Source organism: Abramis brama (genome assembly GCF_963993115.1).
Source record: "Abramis brama genome assembly, chromosome: 7".
NCBI classification, from domain to species: domain Eukaryota; kingdom Metazoa; phylum Chordata; class Actinopteri; order Cypriniformes; family Leuciscidae; genus Abramis; species Abramis brama.
The window spans coordinates 23,115,966-23,138,172 of NC_139969.1; the positions used below are offsets into that span (position 1 = coordinate 23,115,966).

At 35.4% G+C, this 22,207-nt stretch overlaps 1 protein-coding gene across 2 annotated transcripts; it reads left to right on the forward strand.

Moving 5' to 3' along the window:
• The first annotated feature begins 227 nt into the window (after positions 1-227).
• pip4k2ab (phosphatidylinositol-5-phosphate 4-kinase, type II, alpha b) lies at positions 228-22,095 on the forward strand. Of its 2 annotated transcripts, XM_084118941.1 has the most exons (11): positions 228-1,078; positions 7,899-7,996; positions 8,109-8,205; positions 12,083-12,235; positions 12,359-12,505; positions 14,005-14,043; positions 15,842-15,937; positions 17,554-17,667; positions 17,874-18,126; positions 19,392-19,495; positions 19,642-22,095. In XM_084118941.1, exons 1-11 carry the CDS (start codon positions 941-943, stop codon positions 19,720-19,722), a joined length of 1,320 nt encoding a protein of 439 aa, XP_083975067.1. In that variant the 5' UTR covers positions 228-940; the 3' UTR covers positions 19,723-22,095. The 2 variants fall into 2 exon arrangements, with proteins under 2 accessions (XP_083975067.1, XP_083975068.1); XM_084118942.1 differs by lacking the exon at positions 15,842-15,937 and having other exon boundaries at positions 260-1,078.
• The last annotated feature ends 112 nt before the right edge of the window (positions 22,096-22,207 follow it).

Genomic DNA, 22,207 nt, shown 5'->3' on the forward strand with positions numbered 1-22,207 from the left:
ATGGATTTAGTTGGTTTTACGTCCTCGGCGACATCTCTTATATGTGGACTCGGTTTTGTACAATATAACCTTGCTAATGTCTAGTTTAGGCAGCTTAATTGTGTATGTAATTTTGAAGACCAAGCGTGAAAAGCTTAGACTACTGACCAAGACCAAAATCGAGATGGGTGCAGTGGTGCACCAATAGGACTATTTGGATCTCATCATGCTGTGACCGTAGTGCCGCCAGGCCAACAGCGTTCCGTGAAACACAAGATTTATATGTCAACGTGCTGAGCTGAGCTAAAGCAGAACTGTCAGACTGGTCCAACTACTGCATATATACAGGCGCAGTGGATGTGGCTCCCGGTCTCGGTCGGAACTTCAACAGGACAGCGGTTGTTTATTAGTATTTTTCCGGCTTTTTATTTGTTACGTTCGCATTGAGAGATCTGTTTGGGATCGTACCATAATAACCATTGTTAACGGGTTTTCGCCATGATTTAAATTGAGGCGACACACCTTTTTAAAGAGGTATCTGCGTCCTGAATCTGCATCCGTTTACTTTTTATTACATTTCACGTTAAGCCTCATGATGGACACGGATGTCATTCATATGAGCTTCTGGGGTGCTTTGCCGGGCGAGGTTAAGATTTAGTTCGCAAAGCTGTGTGTGTGTGAATGAGGTAGCGCACACATCCTGCCAACTGTAACCTTCAAGCTAACGTCAATGACAGCTAGCATTTAGCTGGTGGATAGCGGGATTTCTGAGAGTTTTCATCGTTCGTCATCTGCGCGTTTGCAGAGGGATGCATGAACGCGATGCTTTAAATAACGAAAGGGACAAATTGCATGTCGAGATCCGGTGGAGCGCTGCTGATTCTGAACAGCTTGTGTCAAGACATCGCCACAGTGCCACGCACAGAGAGGGATTTCATTCACCCGACCCTACTCGCTAAACATGGCCTCTGCAGCCTGCAACCTTGCTGCAACCATCGCCAGCAAAACCAAGAAGAAACATTTCGTGTCTCAGAAGGTGAAGCTGTTTCGGGCCAGCGACCCGCTGCTCAGCGTCTTGATGTGGGGTGTGAACCACTCGGTAAGGGTTACGTTTTCTTACAGGTTTATAACGGCTGCGATGTTGCGTCTGAGCGGATTGAAGACACGTGTGGCCGTTTTCTTGCGGCTTCTTGGTCCCTAGATAACTGTAGCATCGACGTCAGTCTACGAATCTAAACATCAGAGCTATTTGTTGCGTGAATCAATGCGTGCTAACTTGAGACATGCCACTCAACTTTAGATTAAACATACAGTTCCGCATTGAAATGAATCAGATGATTAATGTTCTAGACACAAATGTATACCATTTAGTCTAATTTGATTTGATCAAGAATGATGAGATTATCACTCACTAAAACCACAAAACCACCTGTCATCAGACATAACCAGATAATTTACATGAATCTAAACATAGAAAAACAGAAATATGTATTACTGGTGCTGTTTGAATATATATATATATATATATATATATATAAGCACATATATTCTCAAAATTAGAATTAAATTCTTATATTCCCATTCCCAATTCCAATAAAATTCTTAAAGGCTACGCTATCTCTTTAAAAATCTGTAAAATTCAACATTAATTCTGATACTGAAGGTCCTCTTGCCTATTTTATCTGCATATGAGATCAACCGATCACACCGACTCTGGTGATTTTATATATATTTATATTAGGCTAGTTATATGTAATTTTTTACATAATTTCTCTAGGTCCTGGTGGTAAAACCATCTAAACACAATGGCTGAAATATGTGTGATATGCAGAATGTGATTATTTCATTAACACCTTTGCATGATGGTAGTGAAAATTCAACAGATGGTGCTGAAATCAGTTTGAAAGCATCCTGTGGTGTCAAGTCATTAATTCTATGACATGAATGCTATATTTGTAAATATTTGTATTACATTTGACACATTATTTTTGTATCTGATGGTGTTGAAACAAATTAATTAATGGACAAAAAAAAAAAAAAAAAATGCAAGAAGCAGGATATTACAACCAAACACAGGCTAGGTGATTAACTGAGGAGATTAATCCAAAAATATTTAGTTGAAAAATTAATGTTATTTTTCAGTTTTGTGGTCTGTTTCGTCCCAGTACTCAAGAATCAATGAAATGATTGTGTCAGCGAGCAAAGCAAGTGTTTGCTCAGATGAGAGGCTTTGGCACAGAGTTGTGGTTGAGGACGCTGAATGACTAACTACACAGGCTGCAGACAGCATTAGATCCCTGATCTCTTGTCAGCGCCTAATGTCTGCACGAAAATCAAAACTATGTTTGTTCTCAGTGACTGAGAGATCTCATAACATGGATTTCTAAATTCTAAATTTTTGTTCCTTTTCTATTCTCTTATTTCTCAATATTTGAAAAATGTTTTTTTTAAAAACTATGAAATCTTGAATCTTGATTAACACCCAACTGTTGGACTAAATATGTGTGTTTAAAAAATATGATATATTTAAAGAATACTTTTCCTGTGGGAATGGAAGATTTGCAGGTATCTGACGAAGCTTTAATTGGTCTCCTGGGAATCTGGACACTGGTGTCTGGGAGCCTTATGCTCTGTCATGATTATTAAGTATAATTATTCATTTAAACATAGATTGAAGTCAAGACATTAAATGCTCATTGTTTTTATGCACTCTATAAGCCTCTCAAATACAATTGAAAAGCATCTAAATTTCCTGTGCGTCTTGCGAGTTGAGGTGAGGAAGATTTAATGTAGGCTATAGCATATTTCAATACCAAAGAATGGCTGTATATAGCTGTTGAAAATGCTGTTTATAATTACTCTTATCTACATGAATTGCCTGTTATACTTTGTAGACCATGTAACTCATCACTAATCAAGACCCTTATGTATGAATCATGTTGATATTTAAATCTTTTAGGCTATTGGGCTTGATGAATTATTCTTATCTTTAAACTAACTTGCAACATCCAGTCAGTTTCAACATCAAACAGTTTCAGGCTATATTTTTTGAGTATCCAATATCAAAAGACTGAGTTTATGCCTGCCTAACACTTATTTAGTAGCCTATTATTATAGTCAGCTACCATACAAGCGCACCACTTATGGTGAAAGTGTTACATTGGCCATCAACAAATATTGTTTCATCCCATTTTTCTTTAAATATACTTACAAATGTCACCCCTCAGAGTATCCTAAGTGGATGTAGTAATTCACAAGCCAGTTTCCCCCTTCAGCATCCCAGTTTTGGATTAGAGAGGTTGTTTGAATGGCCTTTTGATGTATTTTCTCATCAGCCCTAGAGAGGATGTAAAAAATGAATATGTGCAGTTTAACTGATTTAAAAATCACTTCCATTTAGGCATATGACGGTATCAATTTGCGATAATTGCTCAAGCTTTTATCGTGGTATACGGTATTATCACGATATTGAAATAAGTTGCAAAAAAGTGTCAAAAAAAACGAATATCTTTTTTCTTATAACTAAAAGAACTGAACATTTAAATACAATAAAAAAATACACAAAAAATTATAAAGTAAACAAATATTTAAAACAGATTAAAGTGCAAGAGAATTATACAGAACAATAGGTAACACTACAATAAGGTCTCATTAGTTAATGTTAATGCATAAACTAACATTAACAATGAGCAATAGCTGCATTTGTTACAGCAGTTATTATTCTATGAATAACGTTGGTTAAAAAATACAACTGATCATTGTTAGTTCATGTTAGCTCAGGTTTTGATTTTAATAATATATTATTACATGTTGAAACTAATATTAATAAATGCATTAGAAGTATTTTTATAACTAAAAAACTAACTAATAAATTAACTAATGGAGCCTTATTGTAAAGTGTTACTGACAATAATAAAAAATCTGATCATTTTCAATCAAAATCTAGGGCATGTTGTAGTCCAGATTAAAATGTAAAAATGTTCAAGTATGAAATTAAACAGCCTGTTAAGTCTAAGTATTTAAGTAGTGCTGATGAACACCATTGCAAATACAAAAATCTGAATGACTGTTTAAAACATTAAAAAACTGTTCAGAAACAGAAAGAAGCACAGCTGTTTTGTTTAGGGGGTTACCGCTGCATTTTTGCTGTCATGTACTTCTCATTCGTCTGTTTACATCAGAGTGTGTGCATGCCTCACATACACTGTATAGTAGCCAGTACATTTGGTTTGAAACTTATTTAGTGACTGTTAAAATAGTATGTTCATATAGTATGAAAAATGTGTAGTATAATAATTGAATTCAGACGTACTACATCCGCCATTGTCATGTGACCTACCTCGTCAGTTGCGTTGCTTCATCTCCATTCACAAAGCCTCTCCTGTGGCCTCATGGGATAGTATCAAGTCAAGCCAAGTCACATTTATTTATTTAGCACTTTTTACAATACAGATTGTTTCAAAGCAGCTTTACAGAGATAACAGGAAAATAATGCAAAAAAGTTTGTTTCCAGAAGAAAATAGTGTCACAGTCCAGCTTAAGTAAGTTCAGTGATGTTTCATTTTTGTTTTTAAAAAAGTTATTAAGTTTATATATATATATATATATATATATATATATATATATATAGCCGCTCTGGAGTAAACCGTGATGTTATCGTCCAGCTCAGTTCAGTTCTTGTATAATAGTGTCAATGCAGGCAGATCAATATTATTGTTGAATATTAAATTTAATGTTAAATTTAATGTCCCCAACTTAGCAAGCCAAGCCAATGGCAACAAAGGTGGAAAAAGGCGACAGTGGCAAGGAACCAAAACTCCATCAGGTGCCAGAATGGAGAAAAAAACCTTGGGAGAACCCAGGCTCAGTCGTTTTTGTATGCGTATTGTGCACTCTTCAGAACCTCACAGGAAGTAGTAAGTCATCTGGGTACTTTTCGCCTACTGTTTTATGATTCCTATGAATTCAGACATACTGCTCGACTCACAAACATTTCAGCTAATATGGATGTAGGCATATTCGCATGCAGCGACTGTGTATACAAACACAAAGAAATCCTCTGGAGCTGAAATTCAGATAGAGGCTGCATTCGAAATCACATACTTCCCTCCTTTAACGTAGGTGAAAAACAGTATGTGACAAAAGAAGTATGTCCGAATTCACAGTACTCATAATAAAGAAGGCAAAAAGTACCTGGATGACCTACTACTTCCAGCAAGATTCTGAAGTGTGCGTACGATGGACAATTTACTATCCCGTGAGGCCAACGTGAAGCAACGTAACTGACGCGCGCTGGTTGGTCACATGATAATGACAGCATGGCGAATGTAGTATATCCAGATTACATTCATACTAAACACATTTCAAAACATATTTTTTTAGCGGTCGTGAAGTAATTACTTATTCAAAATAAGTACCTACTCAAGAGCGAAAGCGATTTCGGAGGCAGCCATTTTAATGTTATGTTTTGTCTCCGACACGCTGTAAGCGGTAGACCAATCACAACAAACTGGGTCACCTGACCAATCAGACCATAGTAAGCTCGCAGAAACCTCAGCTTAGAGAGATGATCTTTGAACAAACTGTTTTCAGATTCTTTGAGAAATGTAAATGTAAATATAACCTTTAAAATAGCATAATAGGGACATTTTAAATATTATTTTTGGACTTGAGTGAAACTAGTTATAGAGATGCTACCACAAAGCACATCTTTTCAGGTTACCTGACAATTTTTTTAATTGTAGATAATATGGAATGTCTAAAACACTTTTGGGGGACATCCATTTTGGAGTTTTCTTTCAGTCATTTTCTCTCAGTCATTTGGTGTTTGTGTAGAAAAGAATCACTAAACCCCAAAATGAATCAGTGTTGCCTGCAGGTTGATGCTCCCAAACATCATTAGCACATTCTTCCTGTTCATCCTTTATGTTTTGTTTAACTGGGGCTAAATGACAATGAGATCTTTTGACCTCAAAAATGTAGTGAATATCGCCTGTGGGTTTAGCCTATTTTTATCATTTAGGCCAATAGAGCCCCTCCCTTCAACACATATATGCCACACCGTCTTGCGTATGCTTGATGCTCTTCTATGTCTTTCATAGTTCTTTAAGATTCATCTCTTCTCTCTTATCTAATCCCCGCTCCTCCTCCCCTCTTCTCTCCTTTTAGATGTTTCATCCTCTCAATCAGCACTGTCTCAGATGAGCTTTTTCATGTTGATTACGTAAGAGTCTCAGAGGTATAACTTAAGTCTGAGGTGAAGGAGAAAAAGGCTTCTTCCATTGTGGCAGGAACTTCCCTAATGGCCAGAATGAGAAAATGCCTGACACCCCCCTCCCCCCCCCCCCCCAGCCTCTTTTCTCAGCACATAAGGAACAACACTGTCTGTTGCGATTGATGTGAATTTGTAGTTGCGATGTGTTATGTAAAGCGGGTGAATATGCTGACAGATATTAGTCTGCTTAGAAAACAGGCTTCAGTAATGAAATTATTTGAAGTGAAATGCAATAAAAAGAAGTAATGCTTGTAAAGAAGTAATTGCTTGTAATGTTCTCGCCGCACATGTTCCAGAGTGGCTTTCAGAAAACACACAACCTACTCCGCCAGGAACGCCTCTGGTTTCTTGGTTGCTTGATTAATCTCGATGGCTTTATCCAAATGAAATTGTATGCTGATTATGTAACCGAGTGTAAAGGGGCGGGGGTGAAGAGCCACTATGACACATACAATCTATATGTGGATGTAATTACATCAACAAACTATATATCAGAGATTAAACATGTCTGTCTTTACATGATTGTCACTGTACCATATAAATCACACTGCAGTTATTATCAAATTTAATTTTGCGATTTTCATTAAGATCATAATAATCATGCATGTACTATGGGCTGAATCACATGGCTCATACTGTGTAAATGAGCGGATGGGGAGTGTGTGTTTGTGTCACGGGTAAGGCTGATTGACCGTGGCTTGTCCTTCCCGTTTTCAGCTGCTGCTGTATCACTGAACCTGCTGCCCTCTCCCCCAGTCTTGCAGTTGATTTCTCTAGTCCTTTTTTTAACTCTTTGTAGACTACTGTTCAGCTTTGCAAATCCATTGTGACATTATTGTACAGCATCAGACAGTGAAAGATGGTGGTTTGTATTCTGAGGCTTCCAATTTTGCCTGTCGCCAGTACCTTAAATCAGAAACGGACGTATTTAGTTTTTCAGCCTAATACTTATTTTCGACATCCTGTTTGTCATTGTTTTAAATCACAAAGCTTAGCCTTTTTTATTTAATAGACAGGAGGACGCCCCCTGATGCAGCAGGAACAGATGGAGGCACAGGAAGATGCGCAAAAATAACTCTCTGCACACACACAACACGTCATAGTGTAAAGGGAGTGTCCAAAAATCAGGTTGGATTCCACCTTGTAGGACAAATGCACATGTGCACCCATTTTTGGACAGAAATAGGGTTATCCTTAGATAAGTGGGCAGCTTTCTGAGTTCATGCCACTATCAATCAACTTGAACTGACTTGAGTTTATGTGTAGTCATGCATGTGCTATTGCCCATGAAAGGCCACTTGACGTGTATTGAATTATTTAGGGCAATGAAAAAAGAAGGGGACAGTCCGGCCAAATAAGTAATGCTTAGCCTGTTGGCGCAGACAGCTCTGTTTTTCGCTGCTGCTGTTAGTGAAAGGAAGTTGTTTCTTGGCAGCGTTCCATCAGTGCACCACATTTGAGGAATGGCCCCTGTACTGCAGATAGTTCTCAGTAAATAAGAAAACGGTCTGATGTATTCATTTGGAGCAGGTCCAGAAGTCTCCTATACAACAGACATCAAGCTATTTTTGATATGCATCACTGTTCAAATATTATTTTGTCATTTAGAATGATGATTTTTTTATGTTTTTTTTTTTTTTTTAAGATAAATGAACTCAGTCACATCCAAATTCCTGTTATGCTGATGCCTGATGACTTCAAAGCCAACTCGAAGATCAAGGTGGACAACCACCTCTTCAACAAGTAAGAAAGACTGACTCGAGACTATATTGCTGAACTTAATGGGATTATTTTATTATTTATTTGTTTGATTTTTGTTAGTTATTTGCTTTTGCACCTTTTTCTGCTTCCAAAGAGAGAACATGCCAAGCCATTTCAAGTTTAAGGAGTACTGTCCCCTAGTCTTCCGCAATCTAAGGGAGCGGTTCTCCATTGATGATCAGGAATATCAGGTACCTAAGTGCTTAAGGAGGTCGTAGCATATATATATATATATATATATATATATATATATATATTAGGGCTGGGTATTGACACAAATTTCACAATTTGATTCGATTTCGATTCACAAGCTTGCAATTCGATTCGATTTCGATTCGATTCAATATTGATTATTTTGGATATCTGGTACAATACATGGCAAATTTTCTCAAAGAAAACAAAACTCTTAACTGATGCTGTAAACTATGGGAGTCAGTGGTAGCCTACTAGGCTTCATTAGCTATAATATTGAAGGTAAAAATGAACTGATTTGTATACAAACACTTAAATTACACTTTTATTTATTTTTATAATAATAAAGTTAAATGAAATATAAACATTTAAATGGTGGCTGTCATAAAAACCTGCCAGATTTATTCAAACATACATTAAAAATTGAAGAACATTAACAATTATAATGAATATGTAATATGGTGCATATATTTAGCAAAATGCTCCTCTCTAGAGTTAATTTTTCTAGCTGACTAACAAGTTTATGGTCACTGGATATGGTGAGGTAAATGTGACGTTACATGACATTGTTTACAAGCTGATTTACTGACGTCTTTCCACGGTTGAAACACTGCTTGAGCGATTCCATGTCACATGATACGGATTTCGATAAGTTGTACTCTACCTTTTAACATACTTTCAGATGCTCAATCATGTTTATTTCACGCTGTAACTGGTATTATTAAGGCGGAAGAGAAGATCATGTGTGCGCTGCTGCTTCTCTATAGCTGAGCCAGAGCGATCTCACAGCGCCAAAACGGTATGTTTTTGAATGTTTTTGAAAGAAAATGGACGTAATTTGAAATCTGAGACTTTGTTTCATAGCAATAGTAACAAAGCACAAAGATTATTGCGATTTATTGGATGGGATGCGCGCTACATGTTACATTCATTCATCAGCTGAAAACAGGATGACTAATCGATTCTTGGGATTTAAGAATCGATATCGGTTCGTAAAAATGAGAATCGATTAAAATCGAGAAATCTATATTTTTTACCCAGCCCTAATATATATATATATATATATATATATATATATATATATATATATATATATATATATATATTATAATTATTTTTATTTTTTTGTTAGTAATTTATTGTGCCAAAAATTGTTACATTTAAAGAGGATTTATTACGCTCTTTTTTCACATATTTTACACTGTTGCCGTACCTTACTTTCCCAGTCCCCTCCTTCAGAAAAGTACAATGTGCTCTGTTTAGTCAACTGGAGATCAGTGTTTTGTGATTGGTCAACCACTTCGAATGTGATGCTCCTTACCATAACCTCAAGTTTCAACACACTACTTAGGCAACTCCCATTTTTTTGCGTATTCCTTGGGCGGGAATTATTTAAATGAGGAATATTGTGACGTACATTCCTGGAAGAAAACTCAAGACTACAATGAAGGCGTTTTATGGAGTTCTGAAAAAGTGCTTATTGATATTAAAGAAAGATATCTCCCTTTTGAGTGGATTTGTGCATTGCAGACATTTTTAACGCTCAAACAGCAACATTACAAACTAAAGAAAGTTGAAAATGTATGAAAACATAACAGACCCTCTTTAAGCTTTAATGACTATTTTCTTCATTCTTCACATGTGAAATGAACAATGGGCTGAGAACTTTTTTTGACTCTATTCACACACCGGCTGCAAGTTTGTTGTCATGTTCAGTATAATATAATTTTTGTATTGCCCCATCCTTTTTGCAAAGCCTGCAGTGCACTGTGAAAAATTCATTAAACAATCCACCCTGAGATGTTGAAGCTGTTGAGGCCTGTGCACATGAAGATTAAGATCTGAAAGTTACATTCCCAGCTGGACTGTGACCGACCTTCAGTGTTGAAATGTGGTTGAAATATCAGTTGTTGTTGTTTCAATGCTGAAAATCATTGAAACTACATTTAATGCTAAATGGTTGTAAAAAAGGTTAACAAAATACGGTCAGACTTTAGTTTAGGGTCCAATTCTCACTATTAACTACGACCTTTGGCTCAATAAACTACTGTTTAAAACAACATTGCAATATCAATGTTGATTCGATCTGCAAAATTGAAACAAAATTCAACATGTCACGAACAAAGGATGAAACAAAAGACTTATTTATTGAACAAAGGAGAAACACTTAGAGATTGTTTAAGCTTTTACCAGTAACATAAACCATACCGAACGAAGAACCTAGGAATCTAAGGTCTTAAATACACAGGGGAGTAATCAAAGTAAGTACGAACAGGTGAATTAAACACTGGCAAACCAGAACAGGAAAACTGTGAAAACCAAACCAAAACAGAACATACACTTTACAACATGATGTTGATTCACCCGTGAACAAATGTTGAAATGTCAGTTTGTTTTTCATAGTTCGACACAAAAAGAAAAAATAGTTGATTCCTCATGATATGACCCTTTTAAAACAAGGCATTTTTGTTTCTCAGTTCATATGTAGCAGTTTTATAAGTAAACTGCTATAATATCAGGTTTTAGTTTCTATAGCAATCATCAGATCTTTCCGGCTCAGATCAAGTTAAACGCCATAAACTGAAAATAGTGTATTGAATTTGGCCCATCTCCCAGAATATCTCAACACTACACTTACACTACTGTTGACCCATCACTGTGATTGTTGGAATCAGCATTTCACTTTCATTGAAGTGAAAGTACCTTTTTTTTTTTTATTGGTGTGTCTCCAGGTGACTTCAGTAAAACATCTTCTCTATCAATATCCAAAATGAATTTAATATGATTACAATAGCGGTTCTCAGCTGGTGGGTCGTGAGCAAAAAATATTTGGTTTGTTCTCATTGCGGAAAAAAACAACAATGCTAAATGCTGCTAATCTTGAAATCGTGCTTAGGTTGGATATCAAAATAAAATCTTTTTAAAAGTCATGAGAAAATGATTGCCATACAGTATCTTTTGTTGTTAATGTCAAATAAGGCTGAGAATCTTAACAGTATTTTTGGTGCAAATTCATCGTCACTTTGTTAAAGCAGCCAAATTTGGTTGATGCCATCTTGAACAGGTTGTGACATGGCCTCACCCTCCAAAATCATGTACAAAATTATGCAACGGGGGGGGAAAAAGGCCAGACTACTTTAAATAAAGGTTCACAGGTAAATAGCATTTCTGCTGATGTTTTTACATTTACAAAATTCAGTTTTCCTACTCAGTATATGACTTGTAAATAATTTTGCAATTGGCCTATGTTGTTGTATTGTAATGTTAATTAATAAATTAATATAAATATTTCAGCTTTTGTTTTTAAAGAGGATTTTACTGCTCGAGTTGTTGATGATCATTTAAAAAAAATGATTGATTCTTGGTATCCAAATCTGGGTCCTAAAGCAAAACCAGTTGGGATCTGCTGATCTACTAAATCAGTTTCACTAAGACGTTTGGAACAGCTTTGAACATCGTGAAAACCAATCCCATTCAGTACAGTGACAACACAGTGTGTGGCTGTTGCAGTAAACCGCAGAGACCTTGCATTTTTTGGCAGCTATAATGAAGATGGCATCTCAAAGCGCAGGCAGTAACTCAGCTGTGCTTTTGCTGGTTGAATTTGAATGCAAACCTATTGACTCCTATCTTTCTGCAAGGAACTGCAAAATGTTCTTTATCTTGTTTTCTGTTTTTGTAAAAGAGCAAGAATGTTTTGCAATCCAAATGACCAAATCTGCCAAAATGTTTCAGTTTGTTATGAGGTTCAATAAAAGTCTGTACAGTCTGGCATTCCAGTCTGACTGCAGTCTAGGAGAAGTGCCAGTAGCTTTTCACCGTTTTATGGGAGCTGTTTAGTGTGAAATCCTTCACTGTTCTTTTCTCCCGTGGCAGAACTCTCTGACACGCAGGGCCCCGATTCCCAGTGACGCTCAGGGCCGCAGTGGAGCTCGTTTCCACACTTCATACAACAAGAGATACGTCATCAAGATCATCACCAGCGAGGACGTGGCCGAGATGCACAACATTCTGAAGAAGTACCACCAGGTAGAGGGAAAATCTGTTTCTTTAGATAAAAAAAAGATTCTATTGTGAATCTCACAAGCTATGAAGTGTAAAGTGAATCTTTTTTAATTTATTTTTTTATTTTTTTGTATTTGCCCACTGTAGTATATAGTCGAGTGCCATGGAAACACGCTGCTCCCTCAGTTTCTGGGCATGTATCGCCTCACAGTGGATGGAGATGAGACCTACATGATCGTCACTCGCAATGTTTTCAGCCACCGGCTGCCTGTTTACAAAAAATATGACCTGAAGGTGAGTGGATCTTGTTTTAAGAACCTGTCTAATCTTCAATATAATGAAAGTGAATGGATCGGTGTAATCTAGTAATTGCACATACTGTAGTAAGTTTCTGAAAACGTAATAAAATAAATATATTTTTACATTATGAGAAATTTATTAAAATCTTTGTCTTATTGTCATAATTGTGATAGCTTTTTTAAACATAAAAACATTAATAATCCCTTACAGTATTAATTTTTAATTAACATAAAAAACACTGCTATTAATTTACAGTACATTTTTTTAATCTAAAATGCACCGGATGTATTATTATTCTTATTCTTATTATTATTAATACTACTATTATTATTGATGTTGATATTACTTAATTGTATTACTGTACATTACTTATTTTATATACATAAGCCAAATACACTTATAGGCTTTAGATAAAGAGAATATTAAACGTTTTTCAATTTGACAACAAAACGTTATATACACTGTTAAATGACGAACAGTGTACAATATCAAAACTGATTCTCAATATAGTGCTCAGGTATATTTAAAAAATCACAGTATCAATATAGGGAGGAAATTGTGAAGAACTTGTCACCTAATGCTACGTTTACCTCTGGAACATTTGGCGAATAATGTCTTTAGTTCATTAGTTCAAAAAGCTTCTCTATAGAGAATCATATCACTAAAATTCTAAATACATTATACATTTTTTAGAATATAAGCAAGATTTAATGACAACCATTTAAATGACTGCATCTCAAAAATGATTAAAAACGTATAAATTAGAAAGCCAAGACTCTAATTTTTTAATGTAGGACAAAAAACTTCAAATGTGTTTCTGGGTCAAGGTGACTCAAAATTATGGAGCATGCATAATCACAAAATTAATACAACTTTTATGAAAATGTTTATTTCACAATGTAGCCTAATTATGTTTTGTGCTCAAATATATTATATTGAAAGATAATTATTATATTGTAAATATTGTTTCTCTTGCACGTTATGTGCTGGTATTACCTTATGAACTGTAACTACATTAGAAGTTGCTACAAATAAAATGTTCATAATATAATCATTTTCTCATACAATAACCTATTACATTATGTGAAAAATTGTTATACATTAAGAGCTCAAGATTTTATTACATTTTAAGAAAATTACTACATTATGAACATTTTATTAAATTTATGATGTAAGACTTATTAAACTGTATGTACGACTTATTAAACTTATGCTATATTTCGAGACTCATTATTAAACAGAAAATTCAGACGTTCTTCCTGGTGCGTTCACGAGAGAAGTAGTGTTGTCTGATTCATGAACAAATGATTCTTTTGAATCAGATCTTTTTAATGAATTGAGTGAATGTATAATAGCAGAAAAATAAGTACAGCAGAAAACTAACTTGTTCCAGAGTGGGAAATAAGTCATAGAGTTTTTGATCTATTGAGGAAATGACATTTTTTAATTTAGGGTAACTGTTCTTTTAATAATGACTTTATGTTCATTTTTAGGGATCCACAGTGGCAAGAGAGGCTAGCGACAAAGAAAAGGTAAACTCTCTCTCTTTTTTTATCATGTGTAGAAAGCATTTAACTTTTGAATAGGGGATGGACTTCCAGGCTAAAAATATTTTCATTTCCAGTGTATGATTACATGTTCAGAAAATGAGCTCATATTTGCATGTTGAATGTATTGCATGCCTGAGTTTGGAAACTGTTTTTAAAAAAAATCTGAACATATTATAACATCATATTCCTTTCTATTTGTCTTGTGTATTAAATAAAATGATCCTGTGTGAAAAGATCCCATTTTCTACATTCTCCATTCCTTGGGGAAAAAAACTCTGTTCCTTTTTAATTCAGTGTTTGCTTGATTTATTTGCTTCAGAGTATGGGAACCTGCACTTTTGTAGTCCAGTGGTTTCAATTTATTTAGGTAATGGTCCTGAGAAAAATGAAAATAATTATAATATTGGATTAATTCAAACCTAAGAACCGTGGTGTCTCTTATATTGTGATACCCTATTGTTTTACCCTGTAATTTAAGTGCACTGATCTCTGAAGGTAAAGAGTGAGATGGTAAGTAGAACTACTGTAAATAATAGATCAGACATTGGCTACTTGTTTTCAGGGAACATTTGACTGTTGGATTACGCACTATCACACTGAATTAAACTTCCTGTGCAAACTGCACTACCGTTCAAAAGTTTGAGGTCAAGATTTTTATTTTCAGCAAGGGTGGAATAAATTGATCAAAAGTGACAGTAAAGACATTTATAATGCTCCAAAATATTTCTATTTCAAATAAATGCTGCTCTTTTGCACTTTCTATTAATCAAAGAAGCCTGAAAAAAAATTTTATTACAATTTCCACCTAAATATTTTTTAGCTAAATATTTTTGTTTGCTGTTTTCAAAAGAATAATATAAAAGTAATATTTATAAGTAATGTATTAAGAAGAAGAAATGTTTCTTGAGCAGCAAATCAGCATATATTAGAATGATTTCTGAAGGATCATGTGACATTGAAGACTGGAGTAATGATGCTGATTTATTTTTTTTACATTTTAAAAAATATATTAAAATAGACATTTTTAAAAGTTTCAATGTATTTTTTGATCGCTTGATGAGCAAAAATCTTGCCGACCCCAAACTTTTGAACAGTAGTGTGTATATAAATACATTGTGTGCGTTAATAAAAGGCTAATACTCTTGCAGTCTACTCTTGTGTACAGTATTTGCTCACATAAGGCAAACCTAATCTTGTGTTTTTCTCATATTTGTGTAAATATTGAGGGCATGTGAACGATTTGCATGCATATATAATTTTGTTTTCTATATGCATGTTAATCTTGCTGGCATGATGAATTATTTCTTTGATTTATTTCTCCTTAATTGAGATTTTATATTCTATCGCTGTATATGATACTCTCGGGCAAATATGAACTGATGTATATTTGTAATTATGTGTCATATACAGATTTATTGTCATTCACAGTATTTGATGAAATGTTTCCCTTGCTTCTCAATTGTGATTTCCTTAACATTCTCCCATGATATTTTGTCTTCACTTGGTTACTGTACAACAGTCATGTTATCAATCAACTTTATATCACACATGTACTTTTTGGTGTGTTTCTTTTTGATGCATGTATGTGGGATATGTCCATCTTTTTGATTCTTCCATTGTCTTCTAAAGGCTTTACATGTTTTTTTTATGAAATGTTAAAAGTTAAAAATGCCTAAGAACGCAGTTCCCCTAAAGTTACGTAGAAAGTTCAGGTCTGTCACCTCCACACAGTGATTTTTGGGTGCTTGCGTTTTGCATCTGACCTCCCTTCTCCCTGCAGCCACGCCCACCTGAGGAGGCTCCATCCAAATCACGCATGAGCCAAAAGCTACAAACCATCCGGATTGCCACACGCTTTTACTGCGCCATAAGACACGTAAGGACACGACAGCAAAGAACTTTCCCATATTGCTCAGTGTTCTTCTTCAACATGCATCACCCCGCATTTTGCCTCAGGAAAGCACCGTTCCCTCTGGATCCCACAAGGGACTGTAAACACAAGCCCATGGCCGGTGCTTTAGGTTTAACTTATCCTCCTGTTCCAGAACGGTGACTCCATCTTCGACAATCTCTGCTGGAATTGCGAAAAGAACTGGAATACTAGTGCGTCAGCATTTGAGTGTTCTGCTGAGCCATATGAGGTTTTATATATACCTTCATATGGTCATCTGCTTGTTCAATTAGTTTGGAGTCTCAGAAATCAATTCTAATTTTCATCAAATGGTCATAAAGGGTGAAAACATGATTTCTAGATAGATACTAGATCTAGATTTTTCTTCAGTTCTGACACAAAGATAATTTATTCAAGTAGAACAAAAGTAGGCTATTTAACTAAATCATGTTTTTTTATTTCATGTTTAATAAATGTATCACAAATTTAACCTAACACATGAAAATCAGATCAATGAATTAAAGGGATAGTTCAGCTAAAAATGGAAATAATGTCATTATTTTCCTCATGTTGTTCCAAGCCTAAATGACTGTAGAACACATATTATTTTAGTTTTTTGGTTTAACCAATGAATTTTTTTATTATTTTTTTATCATCTTTTGTGTTCCACAGAAGAAAGTAAGTCATTCAGGTTTGGAACAACATGAGGTAAATGATGACAGAATCTTATTTTTTTGGGTAAACTATCCCTTAGAATCTTGATACTAGCTGTAGACTTCAGATTGGAATCGCTGATGTTTGTGAAAATAGGCATTTGGGAAATAACCCTTGGTTTAATCATTGTAATTATTTTAATGCTGTAATTGTCTGTTGGCTCTAATAGTGAAATCTAAATCATACCCTGTTGCTCTGAGTGTCCACAGGAGGCAGAAATCTGCTTTACATTTCACCCGACTGCATCCGTGATGTGCTATTTTTAAGCTCACTGAGTGAATTCACATTTGTTGTGTGTGGGTAGATCAGAATTGCACCAGGCGAAGTGTTGAACTTCTTAATTCACTCCCATAAGACTTGATTTATTTTTTAGATGGTGATTTTTAGTGTAATATTTAATATTATTATTTAGTTTAATAATAGTGTGATAAGATGATTGACACAAGAAATTCATCATTAATTGTTAGAATTATGTAGTAAATGTGAAAAGTGTTAATTCCACAAGACTAGCAGCACCAAAAAGAATTGCAAAAATACTGCCTGTGTTTGGGCAAACACACAGTTCCACCCCATTGGTCGAGCTAATGTTGTTTTCTCTGTCCCAGTCGGGCCGCTCAAACAGACAGATTGCATTTTCATTTGGTACTACTAATAGTACAGAAAATACCCACTTCCATATGTAAAAATATTGCTACAAGAATTATTATTTTTGTCATAAAGTTTTCATTTTTAAGTGTATTAACAAATCAAAATATGTGCAGAAGAAAAACAGAATGTATGGCAGTGACACCATCTTTTTTTTCATTGCTTAGTAAACTAAACGTCAAGTTTAAATATACAGATTTTGCTCCTTTAACTCTTTTTCTTTCCCCCAATGTGAATAACAGACCAAGGAGCTTCCAACTTACAAAGACAATGACTTCATCAATGACGGCCAGAAAATCTACGTAGATGAGGAAAACAAGAAAATGTTCTTGGAGAAACTGAAGAATGACGTAGAGGTCTGTGTGCATTAAGTTTGTGTGCTCATCCATCATGTGCTTTGCCACTGCCTTGCTATTCATTTGCTTTGTTTAATGTAATTGGATCATTAAACTCTTATCTAAACGCTCATTCGCCCTAATCACCCCTCTCTGTCTTTAAACTGTATCTAATTAAAAAGACAATGATTGTTTCATGCTTAATCCTTTGAAAAATGTGTTTCCAGTTCCTGGCCCAGCTGAAGCTGATGGACTACAGTCTGCTGGTGGGGATCCATGATGTGGAGCGAGGGGAGCAGGAACAGCCCGAGGAAGAGAGTGAAGACAATGACGCTGGCGAGGAGGAGGGAACGGAGAGCGACGGAGGGGCCACTGGCTCCCCACCAGACAGCCCCAGTAACACACTAGACAGCAATAGACCTCTGGGCCCGGGAGAGTTTGACCCCGTCATTGACGTATATGCCATCAAGAGCCATGAAAGTGAGTCATTTTTCTAGCTCAAACTAAATTAAAAGTAGGGTCGCTTGATGGTTTTTAGGATGTTCTAGGTGGTTTTGATTTTCATAGCTTGAGAGCCATTTTAATGTATCTTTTGCCCATTTGATCTGGATGAAAATTGTGAGAACAATCACTTAGAAAAGTAATACTACACCTTTCATAAATAAGCTGAATCATTTAAGGTGTCCTTTATGCCTGTAGCATGAATAGTACTAGACAAGTAATGCACACAATTTTAATATTTGGAGTTTGAAAAACCAATTAAACATTGGGGGTAAAAAAAATCTGTAAATACTGTAAATTCAGCCATATTTAAATTGTATGTGTAATATTGCACATTCATGGATTGAAAATCTGTTGTTTTTTTATGCACAGTCAGGTCAATAGTTCAGATTTGACTATTTATATTTTTTAGCAATGCTTTTTATATTTACTAGAAATATTTATTCATTAAATTTTCCATTTTTTTGTTCAGTTGTTTTCTCTTTACTAAAAGAAAATATGCAACAAGCTAGAAATTATGCAGCTGTAATGCAACTCCATAAATTCATAAACTCACTTTTGCTGGAAAATTATGGAATATGATGGATAACATTGCTGACCGTTTGTAGTAGTTTATTTTTACTCTTTAAAACTGTATCTGTTATCCAGCTAGACACGTTATCTTGGTTGACAAATCAGCAGATTCTGCTTGAGTGCATCACATAAAGCCAAGCATTTAAGTTTGCAAGGCATATAAATACAAATTTCTGTCATGAAACTCTAGATGGTGCAGAGGCTGATAGGTCCTTAACTCAGTCTGCTTGCAATCACATCGTTCTCTATAGGGCACAGCTGATTGGTTCCTGCTGTATCAGCAGCCAATGAGCTCACTGCTCAACTTTCAAATACTTGGTCAGCTTTTCTTGTAGAAACGCTCCACCTGTATAGATCTGTTATGGGTAATTCATGTACGCTATATCGTACAGCAGCGTGTCGTGTATGCAGTGGCAGTAGCAAGTCCCGTACAAGCTCTGCAGCAGCAGCAACATAACAGATGTATCCCGCCAAGACCAGACATTAACATTATCACATCCATTACCATGCCAAACAGTTGTCAGGAGTTGTCATGACAGAAATGGATGTACAAGCTCAGTGAATGTTAAATATGCAGTGGCAGCACAGCACTGGGCCAAAAGGCAAGTGATAGTTCTGTCTCGCTTTGTTCCAGTTCTTGCTTAAAAACACTAGCTCATTCTTCCATACAGATGCTCCTAAAAAAGAAATCTACTTCATGGCGGTGATTGACATTCTCACTCCATATGATGCCAAGAAGAAAGCGGCCCATGCAGCTAAGACAGTCAAACATGGGGTAAGTGTTACAAACACAGTTCCCTCTTCTATGTAAAGCGCTTCGAGTGCCGAGAAAAGCGCTATATAAATGTAATGAACTATTATTATAGTTCCAATATGTCATAAACAGTGCTAGTGACACGTTTTTGCTCCTCCTTTTTCCAGGCAGGGGCAGAGATCTCAACGGTCAACCCCGAGCAATATTCAAAGCGCTTTTACGACTTCATCGCCACCATTCTGTCCTAACCGCGCGCGCGGCCTGAGGCGGAATCACAGGTGGTCACGTATGAGCTCATATCCTAAGAGAGGTTTCGCTGTGCTAACGGATACATTGTCTCTCTGCCGCTCGTCAAAGGATCACTTCTGAGATCTATCAAGATCTTGTTTGTTTTGTTTACAGTTTCTTTTTCCTCCTCTGTTCGATTTCTCAGTAGGTTTATGGCTCCATGTGTTGTGATATAGTCATGCATATATAGCGTTCTGTATCTTTGTGTTAGATATTGTTGATTGAGAAACCGAGTGATGTTGTTTGTGCCCAGCTACGTGGTATGATTATCATACTGGAATTCTCAAAGCTGCTTATATATTTATTGTCCTTTGTTTTCTCTAGAGAAAAATTCACTGTTCTTAATAAAAATTAGCAAAAAAGTCCAGTTTTTAAGAATATATTTTAATTCCTAAAATAAATTTAGCCCTGAACAAAAATGACCAGAGTCAGAATAAAAATAAAATAGAGCATAATTGTTTGAAAGTGTTTATTGCGCTATCGCTCTTTAGCTGCAGGCAGTACCTTTAAATAAAATCCGGGTTTTTTTCTATCCGTTTAAAAAAAAAGAAAAGTGATGCAACTTCAGGTTAAACTGCTAAATTCATAGTTAAGCGAATTGGATTTAGATGATCTGCCTGTTGTGCATTGTAAAGTCTTGCACAGGAGCTCAATATTTGCAGTTGACTCCGATAGTAATGTTTAGTATAAAGCGACAGATTTTGCACATGATCTAATGCACCAAAACATTTATGCAAAAAGATTCCAGTTGACTCGCGGAGGGTCATGCAATAGTAGTGATTCGTAGAATGTGTTAAAAGCACCTAATGGGTTACATGTGCATCGCCACTTTTGTATCCCTAGTGAAAGAACAAGACGTAGCCTGTTTTTTGTTGATTGCAGAACATGTTATGAAAAGGAAGCATATTTTGTACCTCCTCTTTTTTTTACAGTCACAATTAGCAAGTTTACAGTGGGCCGTTCTCTTGAGAATGCAGTTGTGCTGCCGCTATATTGATGCTTGAATCTGCGGAAAGTGTTTCAGTTGCACTGTAAAGAGGGGAGGACGCTGCCTGACTCTGTCTTACTGTTGATCTCTCTCGCTCTCGCTCTCTCTCTCTCTCTGTCATCATTGTCCGAACTTTGTGTGATCCCAGAGACCTTTAGTATTATAAAAATATATAGATATTGTGATATGTCTTCTTCTGGAATATTGTTTGCAAAGTAATCCTAAATATTCTTCTGTATGTGTTGACATGTATACACTGTGCAAGGGTGTGCCTTTTTTACTCTGAATTATTTAATTTTGTATTTGAATCATTTTTTTAAAAAGAGACGTTTGAAAAATGTTATTTTCTAAAAAGGGAAAGGTGAATAGGACGAATCCTAAGGTGGTTTTGCTGTTCATGTGTAGATGTGTAAATATGCAAGTGTGTTACGTGTTTGCAATATTATGACTGAATGTCGCAGTCCTAATGGTACAAAAACTTTACGGTTTTCCTGTTAGCTTAGTTTACCAATACATTGTTGTTATAATTGAGGTTTTTTTTTTTTGTTCAAACTCTTTTGAGGCTTGATGTGTTGCTGTATTTTCATTTCTGACCTATCAAACAATGTCAGTTCTTGTTTTTAGGACAATTTTCAGTGGAAGTCTATGTGTGTAATTCAGCACAACACACTCCGGATTTATTCTCTCTGAGTCTGATGAATTTGATGTATGTACAACACATTTGAATCACAAAGAAGTCATTTCAATGAGCTTTTGAGAGGAAAAAGATTTCACTTTTGTCTCAAATTGTATAGAGTTTTGATCTCATGTGATGTAATTTGTAAAAACATGCTTTCATGTTGATGGTACAGTGTGAGTTTGATACTTAAATGTTTGAGGAAGAGAAAAAAAGTGAAGGAAATGTGAGCCCTTTTAATTACGCTATCAAAGGAAGATATTCTTGGTTGTCAGTCTACTTGTCATAACTGTTGTCTACATCATGAAAGTGTGCAGCTCTTGTGTGTTTGTGCTGTAGGCCTAAAATATTTAAAAGCATCCTGTCCCATAAGCATTGCTCAATAAAACGATGCATTGCTCAGCTTGATTAATGTTTATATAATATTCATGTATTATGGCAAAATCTTACATTCACAAGACAAACCATTAAAAAATACTAAATGCTTCCCCTAAAAGGTTTATATTTGGTTGTGTTCTTCGTTAAACCCATGGATAGACAAAATAATTGTTATATAATGGTTCATGTTCCGTTTTTAATAATGTCTTTTGTTAAATGCAAATGGCACAGCTTTTACTTGACTTTCAAAATATAATAAAGGCTCACAACGGCAACATTTTGTAAATTTTATAGGAGTGATTTTGTGTAAAATTTGACATATTTCCATATTTCAAATTAGTTTAGAAATATGTATATATATACACACATATATATATATAACAAATCACTATCATAAATGATA